At 43.7% G+C, this 25,682-nt stretch overlaps 1 protein-coding gene across 2 annotated transcripts in view; it reads left to right on the top strand.

The window, feature by feature from the left end:
* The window catches only part of galntl6 (polypeptide N-acetylgalactosaminyltransferase like 6), a 233,271-nt gene that overhangs the window by 42,873 nt on the left and 164,716 nt on the right, over positions 1-25,682 (top strand). For both annotated transcript variants that reach the window (XM_084402886.1, XM_084402887.1), the window contains one exon: positions 15,768-15,876. In XM_084402886.1, coding sequence (XP_084259012.1) covers positions 15,768-15,876 — 109 coding nt within the window. The remainder of the gene's footprint in view (positions 1-15,767; positions 15,877-25,682) is intronic.

Here is a 25,682-nt window from a genome sequence, read left to right on the forward strand (position 1 = left end):
CTCAATAGTTAATATTGTAATTTGGTGTTCAGTTTATACAGGTTTTCAACTGTTATGTAATACAAATATTTTTTTTTTCCCCTGTGGCTGTGTTTGCATTAATACTGACCTTTCACAAGGCGCCGCATCTCACTGTGCACGCTTGCCACTTCACTACTGTCAGCAAGAAGCTTCATACTTTTCAGTTTAGGATGCAGGAACATTGCAAGTCTGTGTAAACGATGAATTTCGAACTTGTCCTGGAGAATACTGAGGCATTTCTCCTTCAGTGAGGAAATGGTCATGCTATCATTTGAAGAAGCTCGCAAGTGGCGTCTGATGCGCTCATACCAAACAATGGTTAGATGGAGGGTCGGGGTTTTCAATGCCTCTAATGCTTTAGTGGCTTCCTTAAATCGCTCCAGGAATGCAACAAAGTCGGAGAGGACCTCTTCATCCAAATTTGTGAGGCGGTCAACTTCCCCTCGCTCTTCCAGAAGTGTGCGGATGTCTTCATATTGACTGCTGATAGACTCTAGCATTGTATGCAGGGAATTCCAACGTGTCTCTACAGAGTTTTTAAGAGTCTTTTTCAGGCGAGCCTGGAGGTTGGTCTGCTTGAAATATGTCACCAGTGACTTGGCCGAGTCAATCATTGCAGTTACTTCTTCCCCATACATATCCTCCTGGGACGGTTTGAATGTAGTGTACAGGACAGTATTAAAAATATGGGCAGCGCAGCTCAATCTGGTCACTGTACGCAGGGCTGCAACAATATTTGCGCCCCTATCTGTCACATACACGAGTTTGGAGTAGAATTCATCAATGCCAAATTTACGCAATGCGCTGATGATGGCTGGTTTAATGTTGTCAGCCGTTTTACGCAGTGAACTGTCCCACTCAGAGGTACACAGCACTCGTTCGATAAGCTTCCACTTATTGTTAATGTAGTGCAGAGTAACACAAAGGTAGCCGGTTTTTCTGTAATCGTCAGTCCACATGTCCAATGTAACAGCTCCATTACTCCCCTCCAACTGCATTTTAAGTTCTGGGATTAGTTTTTGGCGAATCTCCTCTGCATATTTGTTAACACCACGAGAAACCGTCGTAGGGTCAGGCAGTAGTTGTTTAACATCCACACGACCAGCCCGAGCACCAACATCTATCAACCCTTGTGCTAATGCAAAAAATCCCTCGCCGTGTACTGCATCAAAGGGTCTAATATCATTGCATACAAAGTTCACAGACAGCCTGGTTATGGTGTCCTTATCATCTCTACGAGGCACCTTCAGTTCTGTCCCCTTTGAAACATACTGTTCGATAGAACTGGTGCTCGGTTTGTTACTGCAGGTATCTGCGTGCTTCCTCAGCGACGAAGTTCTATATTTTCGGCTATCGAACACGAAAACTTTAAGGCAGGTTTTGCATGCAGCAAAGCCTTTCACAATGTTGCTTTCTTCATCAGAGATGACTCCAAATTTCTCCCACACATTGGACTTGAGTTTCGATGAAGTATTGTCGACAACTTTATAATCTCCTCTAGCTATTTTTTTTTCAACTCCTCACTATCCATCTCGACAACTCATGCAGCAGTTCGAGTGGTTGTGATTTTTTAAAAGTGAATATAACGTTAGGCCTAGAGACTCATGGGAGGGCGCGGGCTCAAAAAAATAAAAAAATAAATATAAATAAATATTTTATCAACTTGAAATACAGGCATAGTTTTGTGGATGTGTTCCTAAAAATATGCATTTATTTTTACATTTGCACGTGACTGTTTTGAACCCGTGTTTAGACCCGCTTTCCCCCGTGTCCGACCCGACCCGCACCCGTATCCGACACAGTTGGATATTTTTCACCCGTTTGAGCAAAATTTGCGGGTCACCCGCGGGTACCCGAACCCGTGCAGGACTCTGGCCTCCCCAACCTCTTCAGAAGGGGGAAGAGCTAATAACGTAATCACCTGTGCTCTAAACGGTGTTGAGAGCACCTTAGGTACATAGCCGTGTCTGGGTTTGAGAGTGACTTTGGGGAGTCACCTATTCCAAACTCCAAATAGGAGGGGCTCACAGAGAGCGCCTGCAGATCTCCCACTCGCTTGATAGATGCCAGTGCCAGCAGGAGAGCAGTCTTTAGCGAAAGTGGTTTGAGATCAACCGACTGAAGCGGCTCAGACGGCAGACCCTTCAGGGCCCCAAGGACCGTGGAAGGGTTCATCCTCCTGGCTCCCTTTAGAAACCGTACGACCAAGTCGTTTCTTCCTAGTGATTGGCCAGCCACCGGCGCATGATAAGCTGCTATGGCTGCCACATAAACTTTGAGCGTGGATGCGGAATGGCCCGCATCCAGCAGCTCTTGTAAGAAGGAGAGTATCACTGATACCTCACATGACTGGGGTTCAAAGTGTCTATCCGAGCACCAGCCGGAAAACACTTTCCACTTCAGGGCATAGAGACGCCTGGTAGACGGGTCTCTAGCCTCAGAAATTGTGTTCAAAACCGGATACCCGTTGAGGGGCCACACATGTAGATCCCATAAATCTGGGCGTGGATGCCAGATTGTCCCGTTCGCCTGCGCGAGGAGATCTTTCCTCAGTGGGACAGGCCAGGGGACTTCGTCCATCATCTGAACCAGCTCTGGGAACAATGGCCTGGATTTCAAGAGGGGGGCCACTAGGAGGACTGGGCATCAGCTCTCCCTGACCCGTTTGATGACCTGGGGAATCGGAATGGGAACGGGAAACACATAAAGGGGGCAACTGGGGCAGGGATGGGCCAGCGTGTCCCTGCTCTTCGCAAAGAACACTGCGCAGTGAGTGTTGTTTCTCGAGGCGAAAAGGTCGACTTTGTCCTTGCCGAAAACACTCCATATCAGACAGACCGTCTGAGGGTTTAGAGACCACTCGCCTAGGGGAGTGTTGTCTCGAGAAAGCATATCCGCACCCAGATTCTGAATGCCAGGGATATGTGCTGCTCTCAGAGAGCTCAGGTTGCCTTGCGCCCAGAGAAGGAGGTCTCTCGCCATGGTGAACAGGTTGCCCGACCTGATGCCACCTTGGCGATTTATATATGACACCACCGACATGTTGTCCATGCAGACTAAGACATGGTGTCCCTTGAGGTTTGACAGAAATGCTTTCAGGGCCAAACAAACTGCTTTCATTTCCAGGCAGTTGATTTGTAAGCTCTTCTCCGTGCTCGACCAGAGGCTGGAGACAGGCTTGCCCTCGTGCAGCGCACCCCAACCTAGGCTGGAGGCGTCTGTGAAAACCACTTTCCACCTGGAGGCCACCCCCATGGTCACACCCATGGTCACACCCTCCTACCAGTCCTGAACCCACCAGGGAATCAGGGCGCGTAAACAACCGTCATTCACCGTAATGTGCAGGCTTCCCGACTGCCATGCAAGGGCTGGCACGCAGCGTTTGAGCCAGTGCTGGAGCGGACAAATACGCAGTGATCCCATACGGAGTACTGGCGATGCAGCTTCCATGAGACCAAGAAGTTTCTGAAACTTTCTGAGGGGTGTGCGTGCACCTGCTTTGAAGGAGGTCGTCAGCTGTTGAACAGAGAGTGCACGCTCTGGTGTGAGTCATGCTCTCATAGTTGTAAAGTCGATAACTGTGCCCAGAAAGATAACACTCTGGCTGTGGTTCAGTTTGCTCTTGGCTAAATTGATTTTGAGCCCCAGGCATTCCAAATGGCTGAGGATCGAAGCTCTGTGTGTCAAAAGTTTGGTCTTCGACTGCGCCAGTCGTCAAGATAATTCAACACGCATGATGCCTCAGGGGAGAAAGCGCCCAAATTCGTAAATGTACGGGGTGCTAGGGACAGACCGTAAGGCAGAACTGTGTATTGATAAGCCTGCCCATCGAAGGCGAATCTCAAGAATGGCCTGTGATGGGGGGCTATCTGGACATGAAAGTACACGTCTTTCAGATCCACAGTAAAGAACCAATCCCCCGTGCGAACTTGCGCGAGGATGTGTCTGATAGTTAGAATTCTGAATGGCTGTCTTATGAGGGCTCTGTTCAGATGCCTTAGGTCTAATATGGGTCTGATGCCGCCGTCTTTTTTCGGTACTAGAAAATAGCGACTGTAAAACCCCCAAAAAATTTGCGCAGGAGGGATTAATTCTATCGCCCTTTTGCTAACAGATTTGGTGTTTCTAAGGGAAGCACGTGACACACGCTGCTTCTCACCAAAGTCTCGACTACCGCCTGAAACTTTGGGGGTCTGCGAGCGAATTGAAGCGAGTAGCCTCGTTTTATTGTATTTATAACCCAACTCGACACACCGGGGGCGGCTTGCCAGGCCAGGGCCTTTGCTGACTAGGGTTTGACACATATTTGGGGATAGGCCGCCTAACACAGGGGGACCTAATACCCTTATATTGTGATTTGTTCACATACTTAGTGTTGGACTGACTGGAGATGCTTTTGCCTCAGGCAAAGTCAGATTGACAACTGGGAAGGGGCCACCTAGTGAAGGGGGACCGGGAACCCGTGTGTTGTGTGCTTGAAACATACTTGAAACATACAAACATTCTGTGCTTTACTTGGGTCGCTGTAAAAACAGCGTTTGTTTGTAGGGGCGCGCACAGTGCAGCGAGCCCAGTTTCTACAGTATAAAATTCCCCAGCCGCCTGAGCTGAACAGGGAGCTGCGGGAATTATCGTGGGTTTTACCCCTGTTGCTAGGAGGTCTTCGGAGGCCTAAGGTCCAACACAATGCTGGGTTGGGGGCCCTGGCGCCGGGGCAACGGGTAGCACTTAGCTGGCCGTAAGGGTATCAGCCGCAGGGCGGGGCTGAGAGACCTGCTTCACTGGCTGTGGAGAAGGTGGTGTGGTTTTGGGCCTACTCGACGCGGAGCTAGAGCGCTTGGGCAGGAAGTGTTGCATGGCTTGGGACGACTTCTGCCCTTCAGTGTACCTCTCCGAAAATCCCTTCACCGCCGGGCCGAAGAGACCGGAGCTGGAGACGGGAGCATCAGGGAACACAGTTTTGTCCGCATCCTTAATCTCAGTGAGATTATGCCAGAGGTGGTGCTTGAGCATGACTAGGCTAGCCATGCTCCTCCCGATAGCCTGCGCTGTAGCCTTGGTAGCATGCAAGGCTAGGTCCGTGGTGCTCTGCAGATCCCGAAAGGCCTCAGGGTCCGGGCCAGCCCCCGGCAGAAACCAGCCGTCCAGCCGATTGGAGATGAGGATTCTCAGCATCTCCGCGTCAGAGTTAGTCCTCGTAGCTGAGACGCTGGCACCCGATTGAGAAGCAAGGGTGGGGTCAACAGAGCCCGACCATTCCTCCTCAGAGGCAGCAATAGAGAGGCTGTCGTCTTGTTTGTCGTCTGATCTCCCGCTGGAGAGACGCTGGTCCGCCTGAGAGAACAGGACTGGTGATGGTTTTTGAGAAGGAGAAAGCGAGGCACGCAGGGACATGGCCGGTGTGGGCTCGCTAATCTCCATACTCTCAGGCTGCAGTTGGCTGCGGCGCTTCTTTTTCCTCGGCATAAGTAGAACGGGAAAAGGAAGAGCAGGAGATGCGGTATCGCCATCTTTGGAGAGAGCTAGCCACGTCCGCAGCACGGAAACAGGCACGCTCTCTCAGACAGAGCAGCCACCAGCAGAAAGTGCATCCTCAGCATGGGCGGTACCCAGGCATTTGCTGCACTTCGTGTGCCCGTCGGCCTCGTGCAGATGGGATCCGTACGTGGCACAAGTAGAGCGAGGCATTTGAAACAACGCTCGCTTAGCTTTTTCAGAAAAAGGATATATATGACGATCGCCGGATGGCCTCAGGAGAACGGCGACAGGAGAGGAACGGCTTCCGGTGAGTGAAAAGCGCTGTCTGCTGTAGATGGCTCGTTCTAGCTGAAAAAGGCCTGTTTCCTATGGCGATGGCTTCGGAGGAGACAGAGATGTGAAGTTGTCGCTGAAGGAGATAAAATCTGCTATAATGGCGATTTCAGGCTCTAATATAGACTTAGCCACGCCCAATTTGGCGGTGTCTGACTCGCCATTGGATGTGCAGTTGCCGCAGTACAGCCAATGAGTGAGCCAGACACTCACTGTGCTAGCAGTGCAGCTGCAATGCGTTTTACATAGTTGGCTTCAATAATCTGAGGAAAGGAGTTCCCCCACTGCATATAGCTACGCAATACGAAGTGACCGTTCTCGATAGGGAACATGCTTTAGTTTATTTAAAACTGCACTGAAAACAACATGTGTTGGATTTACATGATTTGATAGTGTACATTGGTCACTTTAGGTCACTCAATTGAATTTCTAGACTATAGCTAGCTATTAGCCAATAATAGCACTTATAAACATCTTAAATGCTAAGATTTATATGCTTCTTTAGCTATAGGAGTTAAACTTGTTTGAATCAGTCCATAGCCTAACCAAATGCTCCACTCTTCTCCACAATGGTAACCCACTGTAATTTAAATTCCAATGTAATTGAACATTAAACACAATTACACACTATCAAGTCTTCCCTTTTTCAAAATTTCTCAAAAATACATAAAATAACACTTAATTTCAACATTTATTCTCTTAATTCAGCTATATGCAAAGCATGCTGGGATCTAGCAAGCACCGCCCAGTTTCAGTTAATGCAACACAAATCATTCATGTATTCCAACACAAACAGATTAAGTAAACTTAAATTTTACATATATTTAACCCCTTCCCCATCACCCCCAATTTTGGCAAGTGCTGCATACATGAAATGCCCAAAATAAAAAGGTTACTGCTCATAAGTAATTCTGAATAGAAACATAACACACATACATTTAGAAAGCCAACACTTGAGAGTTTATAGTTCAAGACTCAAAATTAACCAGACTGTTATTAATATTGAGATATATAAGCTCAAACATATTTTGAACTAAAATAATTATGGGATCACCAGTGATCCCTGACAGGTAAGGGGTTTTAAGCAGACTGAACACAATCAAATTAAGTTTGGACAAAATGTATAGCAATTGTGTTGTTTAAGCTAATTTTAATGAAGCAATTTGAACAAGCAGCCAAAATAAATTTTTTCAGTGCAATATATTAAAAACATCCCAGAACAGACTTTCCGAAATACTAACAGAAATGAAAGACTTTGCCTTTAGATTAACTTTATATTTCTTGTCTGGCTGATACTTCTAGCTCTGACGCCATGCACCTTGCCACCTTCTTCGCACGCCATCTTCATCCAATACATTGGAAATCGTCACATCCATTTTTTTTTCCCGCAAAATTAAACCCTTTACATTAGTTTAACGATTGATAATTAAGTATAGTGGAAAATTATACAGGTTAAGTTAATTTGACGCAACACAATAGTGTTTTGGTGGTAAAATAAATATATGTGTGTTACTTTAACAAAAAAATATTTGGGTAAAAAGAACAGTGCCACAACGAAATAGTGCCACAAATAGCCACAAATAGTGCCACAAAAGAACAGTTTTTGTGCAGTTGCTTTTCTAGTCATCTCATTGTTTGTACCATATTCCATTCTATATCTCCTCAAGTCTCTTTCAGATAGGGCTGGGCGATATGGGCAAAAATATTATCACAATATTTTTTTCCATGTTAGTCGGTATCGATTTATCACGATATTCTTTTACCATTAATGGGGAAGGAAATGTTTTCCACATACTTGTTACACCTTGAGAATGAATGTAAATAACTTGTTTGATCTCAATTAAACTCCACAGAGTAAGCTACCTTTTAATTTAGGGCCCCATGAATCCATTTTATTTTCCCCTAAATTCCATTTCCATTTTTTCTGGATTCTGTTTTATGATTTTATACAAATTTATCATAACAATTGTGTCTAAATTAATTAATTAAATTTAAGAATTACATTTTAGTATACAATAATAATATTTCAATCATAATTTCTTCAAGTTAAACCGGACTTTTATTTTGACGTGTTGTCATGTAGATCTTTTAGTTTCAGTTTCAGTATTTGACGGTATTTTTTCTCAAATGAAACGGTAAGTTTCAGTTCATGTGTTCATGTCTTAATATATTGAGATGCAGATTGCTCAAAACGCCATGAGCATGAAACATGTTTGAGTTTGTGTAGTAGACGAAACTACGGCACTCATTCACACAGAGACACATAGAACGTGCAGACTTATTAGAAACATGCACTGACTGGCTGTTGCCACGTTTATTTATGCTTTGTGATAGGCTATTAGATTAATCAATGTCTTTTTCAATATCATCATCACCGGTTCTGATGTCACATGGCGATGGCGGAACCAAACCCCACAACAATGCAACTTGTTCGATTATTGGCTGGTTACTTTTCACTTTTAGCACTTTATCAAGGCATATAGACTGTTTATAATTCAGGAATGGCGCACTTGAGGGATGTTCATGCAACCAAACTTTTTATGTGGTTTCATATATATATATTTTGCTTTATTTCCAGATTCAATCATAGGCTCGTTCTTTTATACTAGAGCACGTTCGCACATGCGCAGTCTTCAAAAACGGTGCTTTAAATCTCTTGACAAACTAAAAGACGTAAAGGAAATTTGTACGTAGTCTAAATAAAAGACACAGGTTGTAATGAATGTCAGCTTGCTTATTTTGCTATATGAAGTCCACATGTCATGCAAACAACCACCACAACTTTGTCGTTCCAACCACACAACTTTGCAATGCTGTTTGTGAATGTTCGTTGGAAAGATGGTTTTGGGAAACACTGACTCGTTGAACTATGCTGATAACGACGGAACTTGCTAACATAGTTGGCTAACGATGCTTTTGGGAAACGCACCTCAGGCCGGCTGTGCCTTTAATAACCAGACCTGTTTGAATGTCATATTCTCCTTCTTCACTGTATCTCAGGATAATTTTTTAACTGATTTTAAAACTCTATATTCTAAATAATAGCAATGTAGACCTAAATGTAATTCTGGCCCTTTTCATGAGTAGTCATGGTGGTGACAACACTTATTGCATTCTTGAATACTTAATTAATTGTGTGGCCTGACACAGATCAGATACATATTGTATTTTAATATGTGTGTGTGTGTGTGTGTGTATAAACAGAAACTTAATTCACAATTGTGAACAAAATCAGTTTCAAAAAGCTGTTCTGTTATTTCTCCCCTGTATCTTGGGTTTGATTTGTGTTTGTACTGGGGGAACAGTGACACTCCTCCTACATGGTTCTGTTTTGGAGCAGCAATATGAATTAGATATTGGCATTGATGCAGGCGGCATCCACCACCGCGCTTTGTTGACCACTTTTAATTAGGCAGCACATTGTGCCGTGAGCCACCCCACTTCAGTCTGGGCCGAGTCAGTAATTGCTAAATTTACTGTAATCAATGTGAGGAAAGCTTGAGAGCTTGATGATCTGCCAGAAAATTCCTGTGTGGCAAAATGGGGAAAAGAGAAACATTCAGCAGACTTGCATTCTGAGTACTTTTACTGTAATCTGAATTACTTTCACTGATGCCTTAAATACATGTCTTTTTCAAATGTTGTAAAGCATCTCAAATTTGATATCACTAGTTTAGTATGTTAAGAGAATAAATAACATCCAGAATAGAAAGAGGAAGAGAAAGGGAATGAAAGAACTGGATGATGTGACCTATATATTTAGCACGATTAATAGTTCTCAATATTGTCAATTTTATTTAACACATTTTATTAGAATCTACCATGCGACCCAAACAACCACAGATTTGAACTTTAACTGCAGATTCTTGAATGTGGGCATATGAAGAGACTTTAAAATAGTCCATTTCTTTTTTGAAAGTGTCCATATTTTCAAAGCTCTTCTGTGTCTTGCTGCTAACCTGACTAGCAGTGTTTCCATTACCCTTCAAATTGCGCGAATTGAAATTACGAATTGAAAATATGCCCAATGGAATCAATTTAGCAAAAACTCCCATATATCGTAAAAAAAAGTTTTTATGATCGCATTAGGGGGGTTTTCAGGCATTTCGAAAAAGGAATATTTAGCAAAACTGCAATGGAAATGTTTTTTTTTTTTTTTTTTGCATTTACAGGTTACCTGGTGTACGTTAAAGTCGATCATTCTGTTCAAGGTGCGGTATGTTAGGACAGAAGACGAGATAGAGTTATTTATTAAACTCGTAAAACACAAAATAATTACGGGAATACTGGATTCTAAACAAAGAAATGCTACAATTTATCAAGACCTTGAAGCAGATAGGAGGGAGAAACACCCAGAAACACCTAATACGTGGCCGCTCCCAAGTGGGGCTTTCCTTTCCATTAATGCTTGGATAACACGACTACGTCTGCTACTGCTACTGTTTTGGAACACAAGAAGAATATTGGAAACACTGGATTGCTGTGTTGTTTTCTACATCCGTCCGGTGTCTTTTTATGTTTTTAATATGTCTAGATCTTGAGGACAGACAGCTTCCAACAGCTCAAGATGTAGGCCATCATAAATGATGAATGTAACTAAAAACTGTCGTTTTGAAAGGGTGAGTTATATACAGGACATGGAGAAATAAGTAGCTGTGGCTTTACAAAGCGAAATTGAGGCATTCAGCTTTTCTTGGGTTTTAGCCATATTCTTACTGTATGTTTACATCTGTGAATTGTAGTGCTTTTCAAAAACTAAATTGAATCAATTTTTCCACCACTTCCACTAATCATGCAGTTAAACATGCCCTTTATTCAGGTGACAATGCCATGTCAGTGTTTTCATGCAAACTTAACAGTTATTTATTTACAATTATGTGACCAAATGGCACAGTTGTGATCAGTGATAATATATATATATATATATATATATATATATATATATGTGTGTGTGTGTATTATTATTATTATTATTATTATTTTTTTTTTTTTTAAATAGTCAATCTGCAGTGTTGTTTTTTTCCTGCATTATTGTCAAAAATTTGTCATGCATATGCACATTTTTGCAATGCACATTTTCCGCCACTTTTCACGAAGCAGACCACAACCTGATATATGCAGCTGTTTATGCTGCCTTGATGTAACTTTTACAATAGACTCTGAGGGAAAGCCTCAAGGGCTGAGGGTGTCATTTGGGACAAGGCCTACATGTAAATTACTCACAGCAAACTTAAGTCAACCATTACATTAATAACCTAGGCAAGCTCCACCTGTGCTCTGCCACAAAGTCTTGCCATCAGAAGCCTCTGTATTCCTATGGGTGAGTGATATCCAACATTGCTGCCAGCAGTTCTCTTTTTGCGATTGTCAAGTTGATGTCACATTCTTCTAGTGAAATTCCCCTCTGCCAAGCTCCAATGTGCTTGCATTCAATTTTTTAAAGGCCTTAATAAAGCAATGCTTTTGTTTTTAAATTATTCACAAACACAGTGGAAAAAAGCCATCCAAATCCTCGGAGCTGCTATACTGGAATCCAAGCACCTGCCTCCCATAATCCACTTTGCTAAGTAGCACTCTAAATCATTTCCCTAAAAATCTCTGTGTCTTTTTCACTGGATTAATTTTCAGTGAATAGCCTCTGTCATTTTCAATTTGCTCACCTGAAGCATTTCCATGGTGAAGCTTGCGCAAATACAAAGCACTAAAAGGCATGTAGACTTATTCTGGATGTATGTTTGAAGCATGGCATCCTGAATCCTTCTCTCAGAGCTTTCATCAAAACCATTCCCCACTGCATTAGCACCCACCACCAGTGAAAAGAGCTGTTATCAGGGGTCTATCTGTGAGAATGGATAAATTGTAGATCAAATGGGGCCTCTTAGACCTTCTAGAGCTCCACTTTTTACATCCTGCAAATGCCCATTGTGCAAATAGAAGAGGCGTCAGAAACACAGAGGAGCACATAGCTGCACTTAAACAGGCGCTGTCCACTGCACACCTCTTACCATTCTGCATGATCATTTTGCTTTTGATCACGCTTTTTCATTCCCAAATTAGAAAAATTCACCAAAATGTGACATGCTGTTCTGGCATGATGGAATTGATGGTTGGCACCAATTCTGCTTTCCCGGGGTTTGAAAAATCCCAGACTTATGTCCAACCAGGAAGGCAAATACTCACGTGCGCGTTTACTAAAAAGATTATGGGTTCTAAAGGAGTATCTAAAGGAGAATTTTACCTTTGGCTGAAATGTTCTGTGTAATGTTAATGGATCAGATTGGAAAGCTTTCTGTTTTTTTTTTGTTTTTTTTTGCTGGCTACAGTGATTTCAGCCAATTGAATGTGTGTTCAAACAACAGCTACAGATTGAAATTTTGATCATTGCATTATACTGTAGGACAATTTAGGCATAAGTTACCTCGGAGAGTTCTTGAAGATGTTTAATTTTGAAGTTAAATTACCTCTCATAATGATGTTGTTATTGTTGTTCCCTATAAGTCGCTCACGTTTGACATTACGTCAACGTGATGACGTAATTGGGATCATTTCAGGGAGCCCTATCATGCACACAGTCTTTCACTTCGAAGCCGAGCTTCCTGTTTGTCTGCAGCAACAAGACTCTGTATGTTGACGATCTCTTTGTTCTCCTCTCCCTGCAGTGTTGGTGTGATGGCGCGTTCAGCGAGTGGCTGCGGGCTGAATTACAGCTCAAACAAACTGCAAATTTCTGTGTCGGTTTCGGTGGGTGTTCCCTGAGAGTGCATAGCAGATCACTCTGCTGTGCATCGTGGCCATTCCTTGGGTGCCTCAGCACTGCTGAAAGAGATTAAAAGAGTACTTTCTTCTAATAAAAGAGCAACACAGGCGTGATACTGCGTCCTTTTTAGGATGTCATTCCGCCTGTGCGTTTCTGGATGCAGTCGTTCCCTGGCGCCAGCAGACGGCCACAATAGCTGCCTCTCGTGTTTGGGAATTCAGCATGCTGAGGCAGCCTTTGTGAATAGTTCATGTGCCCATTGCGGTAATATGACTATGGCAGCGTTGAGATCGAGACTCGCTTACCTCAAGGGAGGTGCAGTCCCCTCGCCTATGCCCCGATCTAGAGCCTATTCTGGACCTCAGAATAGGCCTACTTCAGCGGTTAGCCAGGGTGATCTGAGGATTACCGTGAGGGTGGGTCCTTCACGCCTCACAAACGCTGCCGCCGTTGAAGCCTCCAAAGGAACGTGCTGGTCCTTCTCATGGACGACCAGTTGTGTCCTTTAGAGCTCCACCTGACGACCAGATGTCGGTTGCAGCATCGGAGGGGGAACTTCAGTCCTCTGGAGATGAGGATTCGGCTGCATTACCCCCTTTGTGGATAGGTTGCATTGCCCGAGTCCGATCCAGAATGGGCAGCTATGCTTTCCCGGGCCGCCGAGAAGGTCGGGCTTGCGTGGAACCCTCCACCACGTCCCGAACCTTCTCGGTTGGACGATTGGTTTCTCGGGGCAGGCCTTGCTGGTTCTCAGCGTGCCGCTCTGGTATCATTCTTTCCGGAAGTGCATGAGGAGCTCACTAGGACATGGATGGCGCCGTATAGTGCCAGAAGCCGCCCTAGTGGTAATCCACGCCTCCCATCCAAGGCTTGTAAGTTTTCGTCAGGTCTTATGCCGAAGACTTACAGCGTCTTTTTCACTGGATTAATTTTCAGTGAATAGCCTCTGTCATTTTCAATTTGCTCACCTGAAGCATTTCCATGGTGAAGCTTGTGCAAATACAAAGCACTAAAAGGCATGTACACTTCTGGATGTATGTTTGAAGCATGGCATCCTGAATCCTTCTCTCAGAGCTTTCATCAAAACCATTCCCCACTGCATTAGCAGTGAACGAAAAAGCAAAAAGAAACCGCACGTTCCGACGGTCAGGCGATGTCAACCTTGGTGGTCCAGGAACGCCACCTTTGGCTCAACCTGGCGGATATGAGGGACACCGATAAATATCAGTTCTTGGATGCCCCTCTTTCCCAGGTTGGGTTATTGCGGTCGAGAGATTTGCCCAGCAGTTCTTGGCCGCCCAGAAGCAGACGGAGGCTATCCGGCACATCCTGCCCCGGCGGACTGCTGCTGCCTCCACCCATCTGCCGGCCACAGACCCTCCGTCTGCTCGTCGCCGAGCCTCCTGCGGCGTCCTCCACTCCCGCTAAGCCACCGCAGCAGCCATCACCCAGTCCTCAGCGTGGAGCAAGCCACAGGAAGTCAGCCCTGCCCGTCCAGACCGCTGCCAAACCAGGAGGCAAGTGGAGGTGCAAACAACTCTGAGGCGACCCAGAGGTGGATCAGACTACTCTTCAGGAGATGGTGAACGCGCCACTCCTTCACCCGGTGGAGGGCCGGGCGGAGAATCTTTTGTTTCCTTTTCTTTTTGTTCTGCAATTGTCCCACAATTTCAATAAAAGAGCAGTTTCTGAAACCTCTGGGTCCCAAGAGAGCACGCTTGGCGGTCGACGACGCTATGCCTTGTCACCCTCAAGCCCCTCTTTCATCACCAGCGAGCTGCAGTGGCACTCAAGAGGCCTACACACTCAAGAGGCCTCCGCAAACTCACTCTGCCCTTCGACGGAAGCAGGTACGTGTTGCACCACACTCTCAGACTCCACTTTGGGCCGCTATGCCATCCGAGTCGGGTCCCTGCATTCTGCCGCGCTGCCCCACCACAGATACGTCTGTGGTGCCGTTGGTCCCACTTGCACGGTGTCTGGGAGCTTGGCTAGTGCTTCCCAGCCCGTCTCGCTGGCTCAGCGATACCATCAGACTCGGCTATGCGATTCAGTTCGCCCGGCACCCCCCAGTCTTGTAGAGATCGTAGAGTCCTACTGGTGAAGGACGCAATCGAGCCGGTCCCTCCAGCCGATATGAAGACTCACCAGGTGCTACCGGGAGAATGGTCCAGCTAATATGGAGGCGCTTCGGGACCGCACAGGTAGATCTGTTTGCTGCCCCGGACACGTCCCACTGACAGTTGTTCTTCTCCCTCACCGAGGGCACCCTCGAGACGGACGCACTGGCACACAGCTGGCCCCGGGACTTGGCCTACGCAAGTATGCGTTTCCCCCAGTGAGCCTTCTTGCACAGACCCTGTGCAAAGTCAGGGAGGACGAGGAGCAGGTCTTGCTTGTTGCACCGTATTGGCCCAACCACACCTGGTTCCCGGAACTAGTGCTCGTCGCGACAGCCCCTCCCTGGCCCATTCCTCTGAGAGAGGACCCGCTCTCTCAGATATTGGGCACCCTATGGCACCCACGTCCAGACCTCTGGAAACTCCATGTCTGGTCCCTGGACGTGACGTGTTATCCAAGAGTTCCACTGTGTGAGGTATAACGGAACAGCAGTTTGAATCGCCTCTATGCAGGCCTTCAGCCCCAGTCAGTTGGGGGTCTGAGAGTCTTGCGTAGGGCGCTGGATGTGGCAGCAACCGTGGTGTTTTCCATAGGGATCCCAATTACGTCGTCACATCGAACGTGAGCGACTGATAGGGAACCTCTCGGTTACTAATGTAACCCTCGTTCTCTGAAGGAGGGAACGGGAGACGTTATGTCCTGTCGCCACTGTTGTTGACCATCGATGTACGGCCGTCACGATCTCGGCTCCTTAGCGAAAAACAATGTGTGTGACGTGATTCACGCACGCCAACATTCATTGGCTCATTCTGTAGACACTTGAAGATGATAGGGCTCCCTGAAGTGATCCCAATTCCCAATGAACATCTCACAGGGAACGAGGGTTACATTAGTAACCGAGATATTTTCCGTTAATTTTTTTTACGTATTTGAGATCTAACTTGATTTAACTGGATCTTTTGAGATGCATTCTGTGTGGAAGTTTCCCAAAAATTTTTTTATAATTTAATCTGAATATCATTATATTTCACTTAAAAAAGTTTCTCTTTCTCCACAGGGCTTCCCACTGGGCTTAAATGATGGTCACATTTATACCTGGACAGACGGTTTGAGAAGACGAGACTGGCATGACAACGAGAGCATCAGGAAAGACGAACAACGTGTTGGTATGCACGCTAAATCCACTGAATATTTCAGATTAGACCTTTTCTTTCTTATGATTGATACTTGTTCCTTTCAAAGCATATGCAAACCTCACATTATTACAGCATAAAGACATCAACCGGACTAAAGAGGCATGATTTGATGATGATGACGTTTTCTTTATGGCTTTCATTTAGGGTAAGACATTATTTTAGAATCCCTGCCAAGCTGTCTCTGTAAATCAACTAGTTGCCCCTGTGGCTAAAGAGACTTTATTGATCCATCTGAATTTACGGCTGGTTAATAATGTAAGGGTGTCTTTTTGCTGTGTTAAATTTTAGCTGCATTATGTCCTCGGCAGTTAAGGATATAAATGGCTGTCAAGGTGCTTACTTTGGTGTTTATTTTATCCAGTGATTTTCGTACGGTTTTCAAGGATGACCCAAGGTACTCGATAAGATATGGTTTTTGGCTAAGCACAATTTGCCCAATTCTTAGACTTGTTTACAGTTTCGACTATAAATCAGTTAATAACTGACATGGATAGTCATTGTTGGTATTGTGCCTGCAGTAACACCAGACTCATATGCATATGTGTCCATGTTTGAATGTGATGTAGCAATCTAATAAAATTCACATGAATTACATTTTAATATAATAATAATAATTATAATTATAATTATTATAATAATAATTTGTTACATTTATATAGTACTTTTCTGGGTACTCAAAGCACTTCACATATGGAAGGGGGAATCTACTCAACCACCACCAATGTGCAGCATCTACCTGGATAGTCACCATATAGATGTTATTGTGTTGCTTTTGCTCCTTACATACCCTCTTTTTTCTAAATGCCTCTTAAGTGCCTACATTTCCTTTTGGGTGAATGCATTTTGACATTGCAGTTATTTTACATTAGAAATAGTTTTCAACTGCAGACAATTAAAAATACTCTTAAATCCCCAATTCTAAATGCAAGTGCTCAGGAAATCAAATAATTGTGTCCTTCAGGTTAAAGGTTGTATCAGCGATTTCAGGCCCAAAAAAGGCCCAAACATAAATTATCACATTCATCTAATCTTTCCTAACGATCCGCTAGCTGCCCGCCTCATAAGCAGGCCGTCAAAAAACTGGGTGTTGTGAGGTTTTGCGCTCGTGTTCTCCGACTTCGCGTGAACCTCACAACACCCACCCCCTGTCGGTGATTGGTTGGAACACTATTTATTTTGGTTTTGAGTGGTTGGTGAAACCAATTGTTTTTGTGTGCAGATCTCAGAGCCGAGGCTGCCTACAGAGACACGTTTTTTTGATGGCCTGCTTATGGGGCAGGCAGCTAGCGGATCGTTAGGAAAGATTAGATGAATGTGATAATTTATGTTTGGGCCTTTTTTGGGCCTGAAATCGCTGATAGAACCTTTAAAGTTATTTGGCTGCAGATTAATATGTATAAAAAGAGGTCCCCAGAAAGAGGAAAGAGGTTTTATAGCCCTTTGGAATAAAAAAAGAAGTCACTGTATTAGGCAGGGAGATTTGTCAGATTAGAGGGAGGATGGCTTTTCTGGCGCCTGTAGGCAGGACCATGTCCTTCTGCATATGGCCCACTCGGCCCAACTGTTCTGTGTTGACCCTTCACGTTAGAGTATGCTGCACTATTCTATTAGAGGGCTTTCAGTGCACACCATCTGTTGTGACAAAGCTTATGATAGCAGCCTCTATTATAAAAAGCCACCCGCAAATTTTTCATGAATCTAGTTCACTGGAGATGGTAGTACATGAATGCAAGAGAAGAGTAATGGATCTTCCCATATCAATTTGGACATGGCCAACAAATTGCAATGCAAGTATCGGTGAGGATCTGAGTATTAAAGCTGTCCACTCCAAACTTTATTTATTTAGATTTAGATTACTGCTGAAACATATAGTACACATAGGTTGTGAGGTGGAGCTGCCGTGAATCTTGTTGGTCCAGCACATCCCACAGATGCTCAACTAGATTTAGATCTGGGTAATTCAGAGGCCAGGGCAACACCTTGAGCTCTTCATTGTGTTCCTCAAACCATTCCTGAACAATGTGTGCAGTATGGCAGTGTGCATTATCCTGCTGAAAGAGGCCAATTCCACCAGGGAACACCAAGGGTGTACCTGGTCTGCAAGAATGTTTAGGTATGTGGCGCATGTCAAATTTACGTCCACATGAATGGCCGGACCCAGGGTGTCCCAGCAGAACATTCCCTCAGAACAGCATCACACTCCTTCCACCTGCTTGTTGTTGTCCCACAGTGCATCCTGGTGCCATCGCTTCCCCAGGTAAAAGGTGCATACGTACACAGCTGTCCACGTGATGTAAAACAAATCGGGACTCATCGGACCAGACAAACTTCTTCCATTGCTCCAAGGTCCAGTTCCTACGCTTGTGTGCCCATTGGTGCTTTCAACGGTGGACAGGGGTAATCATAGGCACTCTGATTGGTCTATGGCTAGTAAGCCCCATACACAGGCGATGCACTGTCTGTTGTGACACATTCCCATATCATTAACATTTTGTGTGAATTGTACCACAGTAGACCTTCTGTTGGTTCGGACCAGATGGGATAGCCTTCATTGCCCTCATGCATTAATAAGTCTTGGGCGCACAACACTCTGTCGATAAGTAACGATAGAGTAATAGTCGATAAGATAAGTAAATCCTAGCAATTGCTTCTTCAAAGTGTAAAATAATTTTGCGCACTTATAATATATATATATATATATATATATATACAGTGAAGAAAATAAGTATTTGAACACCCTGCTATTTTGCAAGTTCTCCCACTTAGAAATCATGGAGGGGTCTAAAATTGTCATCGTAGGTGCATGTCCACTGTGAGAGACATAATCTAAAAAAAAAAATCCAGAAATCACAATGTATGATTTTTTAACTATTTATTTGTATGATACAGCTGCAAATAAGTATTTGAACACCTGAGAAAATCAATGTTAATATTTGGTACAGTAGCCTTTGTTTGCAATTACAGAGGTCAAACGTTTCCTGTAGTTTTTCACCAGGTTTGCACACACTGCAGGAGGGATTTTGGCCCACTCCTCCACACAGATCTTCTCTAGATCAGTCAGGTTTCTGGGCTGTCGCTGAGAAACACGGAGTTTGAGCTCCCTCCAAAGATTCTCTATTGGGTTTAGGTCTGGAGACTGGCTAGGCCACGCCAGAACCTTGATATGCTTCTTACAGAGCCACTCCTTGGTTATCCTGGCTGTGTGCTTCGGGTCATTGTCATGTTGGAAGACCCAGCCTCGACCCATCTTTAATGCTCTAACTGAGGGAAGGAGGTTGTTCCCCAAAATCTCGCAATACATGGCCCCGGTCATCCTCTCCTTAATACAGTGCAGTCGCCCTGTCCCATGTGCAGAAAAACACCCCCAAAGCATGATGCTACCACCCCCATGCTTCACAGTAGGGATGGTGTTCTTGGGATGGTACTCATCATTCTTCTTCCTCCAAACACGTTTAGTGGAATTATGACCAAAAAGTTCTATTTTGGTCTCATCTGACCACATGACTTTCTCCCATGACTCCTCTGGATCATCCAAATGGTCATTGGCAAAGTTAAGACGGGCCTTGACATGTGCTGGTTTAAGCAGGGGAACCTTACCGTGCCATGCATGATTTCAAACCATGACGTCTTAGTGTACACCAACAGTAACCTTGGAAACGGTGGTCCCAGCTCTTTTCAGGTCATTGACCAGCTCCTCCCGTGTAGTTCTGGGCTGATTTCTCACCTTTCTTAGGATCATTGAGACCCCACGAGGTGAGATCTTGCATGGAGCCCCAGTCCGAGGGAGATTGACAGTCATGTTTAGCTTCTTCCATTTTCTAATGATTGCTCCAACAGTGGACCTTTTTTCACCAAGCTGCTTGGCAATTTCCCCGTAGCCCTTTCCAGCCTTGTGGAGGTGTACAATTTTGTCTCTAGTGTCTTTGGACAGCTCTTTGGTCTTGGCCATGTTAGTAGTTGGATTCTTACTGATTGTATGGGGTGGACAGGTGTCTTTATGCAGCTAACGACCTCAAACAGGTGCATCTAATTTAGGATAATAAATGGAGTGGAGGTGGACATTTTAAAGGCAGACTAACAGGTCTTTGAGGGTCAGAATTCTAGCTGATAGACAGGTGTTCAAATACTTATTTGCAGCTGTATCATACAAATAAATAGTTAAAAAATCATATATTGTGATTTCTGGATTTTTTTATTTTTTATTATGTCTCTCACAGTGGGCATGCACCTACGATGACAATTTCAGACCCCTCCATGATTTCCAAGTGGGAGAACTTGCAAAATAGCAGGGTGTTCAAATACTTCTTTTCTTCACTGTATATATATTATAAGTGCGCAAAATTATTTTACACTTTGAAGAAGCAATTGCTAGGATTTACTTATCTTCAAATAAGCATGCAGGGACATTTACATCTAACAGACAAATCACAATGACAGTGACATTCAATAATATTGGAGTGTGAAGATCCTGGTGTTTAAAATTGTTATATACATCTCATTATGAAATTTGCGAGTAGACACAGAACAGAGGTCTAGCTAATCCAATGCAGAAAAAGTATTTATCAGATATAATGCTGGTTGTGCAATTACACTAGCTGAAAAAAAATATATTATGCACAATGCCTGTCAGTGATCAAACTCACAATGCTTAAGCTTTGCCCCAAAAGTTCTGATAACAATAATAAACTCTGCGTGGAGCTGTTGTACAACGATTTTAAGAGGCAAACACGTGTACACACTGAGAGCTTGTGCGTAGGAGTATTAAAATCTGTAATTTTGCATTATGATTTAAATGTTCTGTTTAACTCTGTTATAATGCCAGAAAATGCCAGAGGAGTGGGTGTGAGGTTATTGTAATTATGCACGTCACAGCGAGATGACTTTGTGCTGAAATGCACTACGGGGTACATTAAATGAAAGTTTATATATGTAATACACACATACACGTATGCACGCACTCACGCGCACACACACACACACACACACACACACACACACACAGTTGTGGTCAGAATTATTGGCGCCCCTGGTAAATATAATCAAAGATGCCATAGGGTGCCCAATATCTGAGAGAGCAGGTCCTCTCTCAGAGGAATGGGCCAGGGAGGGGCTGTCGCGACGGGCACTAGTTCCGGGAACCAGGTGTGGTTGGGCCAATACGGTGCAACAAGCAAGACCTGCTCCTCGTCCTCCCTGACTTTGCACAGGGTCTGTGCAAGAAGGCTCACTGGGGGAAACGCATCCTTTTGATCCTTCATTTAAAAAATTCGCAAAAAACGAACATTTCATGTAAAATAATTGAAAATGGGGGGTAAATCACATTATGAAATAACGTCTCAGGATAGGCATGTAACCATGGTTCCCTGAGAATAGGGAATGAGACGCTGCATCCCCTAGGGGTCGCTATGGGGAATGCCTCCAGCATGACAGGTATCTGAAGCATGAGTCTAAACACTACAATGAACTTGACATTGGCAGGCAGCAGCCTATGACGTCACTAGGTGAGGCCTAGTGTATAAAAGGGCACCTGTGCAAAACGTTATCTACTTCTTGTCTGAAGGAGACGTGTGCAGGAATACCGAAAGCATGGCATAGGGATGCCGTGTCTCGTTCCCTATTCTCAGGGAACTATGGTTACATGCGTAACATGAGACGTTCCCTTTCTATAGGGAACTCGTGCTGTGTCCCCTAGGGGTCGCTATGGTGAACGGAATACCCACGCTGCCATGCTGAATGGATGAGGGCCCTATTGGCTTAGCTAAGTCGAAGGACTCAAAGTCCTCATCCCTATGGTGCACACCAGCAGGATAATAGTAGACTGGAGCTTCTCAAGAACAGAGGCCTCAACGGGGTGACTCTAAAGAGAGGAAGCCTAACTACGTTCATATTCAGGCCAGCATCAAAGGAGGCTCACAGAGAGCCTAACACTCAGAACTTCTATCAGACAGAGTGAAAACAAGAGGCCTAGCAACTCTAACCCAAGGCAGTAAAAAGCTTAGAGGAGCTCCTTCAATGTAGTGTACTACCCTTCCACCTAGCCTATCTTTAGGAGTGGGGGCCTCAGCATGATGACTCTCAAAAACAAGAAGAGACCTAACAACGCCCCACGCTCAGTACATCTTGCAAGGAGGCTCACAAAGAGCCTACCACTCACAATTGCTATCCTAGTGGAGTGGAGGCCTCAAAAAAGATAGCTCTCTCTAGCGAGAGGCCTAACAAATATCACAGTGGCCAAGATGGCCCACAGAGAGCCTAACAACTTAGCAAACAGAGCTGAGCTCTAGGAGCAGAGGTCTCAGCATGACAACTCTCAAAACAAGAGGAGATCTAACAACACCCTACATTCAGGATACCGTGTAACGAGGCTCAAAGAGGCCCTACAACTCGCAAATGGCTATCCAAGCGGAGCTCTGGGGAGCGGAGGCCTCAGTAAGGCCTAACAACACTCGCAGTAGACAAGGAGGCTCACAGAGAGCCTGACGACTTAGCAAACAGGCTGGCCAAGCTCTAGGACTGGAGGTCTCAGCATGATGACTCTCTAAATCGAGAAGAGACCTAACAACGCCCCACACTCAGGACATATTGCAAGGAGGTTTACAGAGAGCCTATAACTGGCAGTTACTATCCTAGCAGAGCCTGGCTGCCTGGTCGAGCTCTGAGGATGAAGGCCTCAACATGACGATTCTTATTGTGAGAGGAGGCCTACCTACGTCCGACACCCAATACATCTTACCAAGGAGGTTCAACCAGAGGCATTGACACATATCCATATTCCTGCATCACCTCAACATCAGCATAGTTTACATGTGAATGATGGATGCTTGCAGAATATGGCTTTCCCCAAGATCTCCGCACCTCAGTGTGAAGATCTGGGAGGAAGGGAAGAGTCATACGAACTGGTGGGTTATGTCCCGTCAGGAAGCATTCACCAAGGTGGCTGCGAGAGAGCTTGCACCTCTCGCGCTTCCAAGGACAGATCTAATCTCTCTGTAGCGTGAGACATAACGTCCAACATCTCGTCATATGCAGGGCAGGAACATCAGAAATCTTGTAGATCTTAACTTATATAATTTACACGTTATGTAATTAAGTGCAGAAATGAAAGTAATCTTACCTGAAACTGATATTACATTAGCCAGTCTTAACAGTTTACGTGATTTGGCTCTTCTTGTTGATTTCATTTTTTTATTTCTTCGCAGTGTACAGAACACAGCTACATCCATTATCGGTGCGCAAAAAGCAGAAACTTGAATACCGGCGCGATAGCGAGAGATTGTACGGTAATTCACGTTGACCAAAACACACAAAAAACGGACGGGATTAGATTTCTCTGAGGACCGCCGAGTTTGACGAAAAACGGTAGGTAATTTGCTCTGGAATTTTTACAGAGGTCGTGTGAGAAAAAGACAGACATGGCAGATTCGGACAGGATTAAAATCTCAAAGTACGTCTGTGAAACAGAAATTTCTCTAACGTCCCCCTGCAGGGACGGACTGGGGCTAAAAAACAGCCCTGGAGTTTCTCCCAAATAGTCCCATCATCCGGCCATTCGCCTCTAGCCGTGTGGGACAGACACTAGCCAGGATGTCCTGATACTAGGCTATGCCACAATACTGTAGCCTATCAGACAGGTATTCACAGCAAGTAACATCTCAAAACCAATGATGATAATTGGGGTTGTGTTTATTAATGAAGCCTCAGCCTTCAAATAAAAACAAAAAATGTACAATGCCATAAAATACAAATAATGAAATGTCACTGGCTACAGTAACCCAAATTACACAAACTTGTAATTATAAAACATATAGTTAGGCTACTGTATACCAGGGATCTCCAACCTTTTTGTGTGCAAGGGCTACATCTAGAAGGAATTTTTATTTGTTATACTCCAATATTTATTATACATAACGTGGTGAAGCTTTTTTACTTTTCACCATCATATGGGAAATAATAAAATATCTTGATATTCTGGTTCAGACTTAAAAGCGTTTAAAAAAATCCTGAAAAATTATGAAAATTATTTTTTTTGTTTAGTTTTTTTATTATTTTTTTTGTTGATTTTCTATAAACCTATTGTACGTGTTATCAAAAACAGTAGCCCAAACATTTAGTATAAATATAAATGAAAAAAAAATAAAATAAAAAAAATAATAAACTGCCATAACTTCTAAACAAAAACATTACTGCATTACATTTAATACATTTATACATAACTGTATTAATATAACAGCATTTTTAATAGTTAATTCATAGGTTTTGGTGTGTAATGTCTTCTAACTGGTTTGTTCTCGGAACAATGTTTCGCCTGTTTTTTTTTTTGTTTTGTTTTTTTGCGTCAATATATTGAGAATATCAGCGCTGTTTCATCTGGCTTTTTACAAGCTTAAATCACATAGTCATTTGTGGTTTATAATAGAGATAGAGAATTCTGCGCTGAATTGAAATGCTTCTCAGTGGATCGCGCAGCTCTGTGTAATAATGTTCGCGTGATCGAGATCAGCTTTGTCCGCGATCGCTGTTTTTTGGGCCGAGCTGATAATGCGCTGCTCAGATCAAACAAGTTTTGTTCCGCTTTTTAAGCGTTTGCCATTTGATGTTTCTCATACGCAACGCAAATGACAGCGTACAATCAAAGAGAGTTGGGTAATTTTGTAGAGGCAAAAGTTCAAATTGAAACATTTAGTTGAAAATACCATTTATTCGAACTAAGTCTGGAACCCCGACGGCAAGTTGGGGCTATTTATAAAATGTGTTTAGCGGGCAACTCACAGGCACCACTCTGGAGACCACAGCTATTCAAATATAATGTAAGCAAATTTAAAAGTGCAGCCTTATAAAATGTCAGTGGCTATAGGCCGACTCTTCTTCCTCAGTTGTTGTTTTTTACACGTAGCATAAGTGATCATATTAGTGCCCCTGCTGTTGGCTGATACTGCTTTATTAGACTTTTTTTTTTTTTTGTGCCGACGGCCCTCGGTTGGACGGCCGTTCTGGACTTTTCCAGAACGCACAGATTGTCAATCCGTCCCTGTCCCCCTGTGAAACTAGTCCCGTCCGAATAGGGCTAAAGAGTCCTTTAATTGGTTTAACTGGTTTAAGTAAAGTAAAAACTACATAACCATTTTGATAAACATTTTGGAATAGCATTCTCTTGAATAGTTGGACCATATTTTATTCTGGAAGAAAGGTGGAAGATTTTTTCTGCCACGGAATAAAAAAAAAAAAAAAAGATAATTGCGACTTTTATCTCACAATTCTGCCTTTTTTTCTCACAATTGTGATTTACATCTCACAATTCTGACAAAAAAAAAAAAAAAAGTGAAGAGATAAAAAATTGTGAGATAAAAAAAGGATTTTTTATTCCATGGCGGAAACAAGCTTCCATATAAGGGAAACAGTCTGTACATTTTTTTCAATCAATTGGTGCTTACACTGATGACAAATAAAAAAGCCTGAATGCTATGTTTTTTATGTTTTTATTTATTTATTTATTTATTTTTAAGTATGTCTATCCAACTTATTTTTAACATAAAAGCAGACAAGGCCATTTTTACATTGAATGTGTCTGGTCACCGGTGTCGTCTGCTTCCAGTTATTTTTAGCTGTACCGAACAGCTAGTTAAACTACTTGATATTGCAAACTAGTACTTCTTTCCATATTATTTTAATGTATTGTCATAATTATAAACACACTGCTATGTATTCCAAATAGTTGTGCAAATAGTTAAGGTTTACTACACTTTGTTATTCTCCTAGTTATTGACCTATTAGTGCCT

Source organism: Rutilus rutilus (assembly GCF_951802725.1).
Source record: "Rutilus rutilus genome assembly, chromosome: 2".
In the NCBI taxonomy this organism is placed as follows: Eukaryota; Metazoa; Chordata; class Actinopteri; order Cypriniformes; family Leuciscidae; genus Rutilus; species Rutilus rutilus.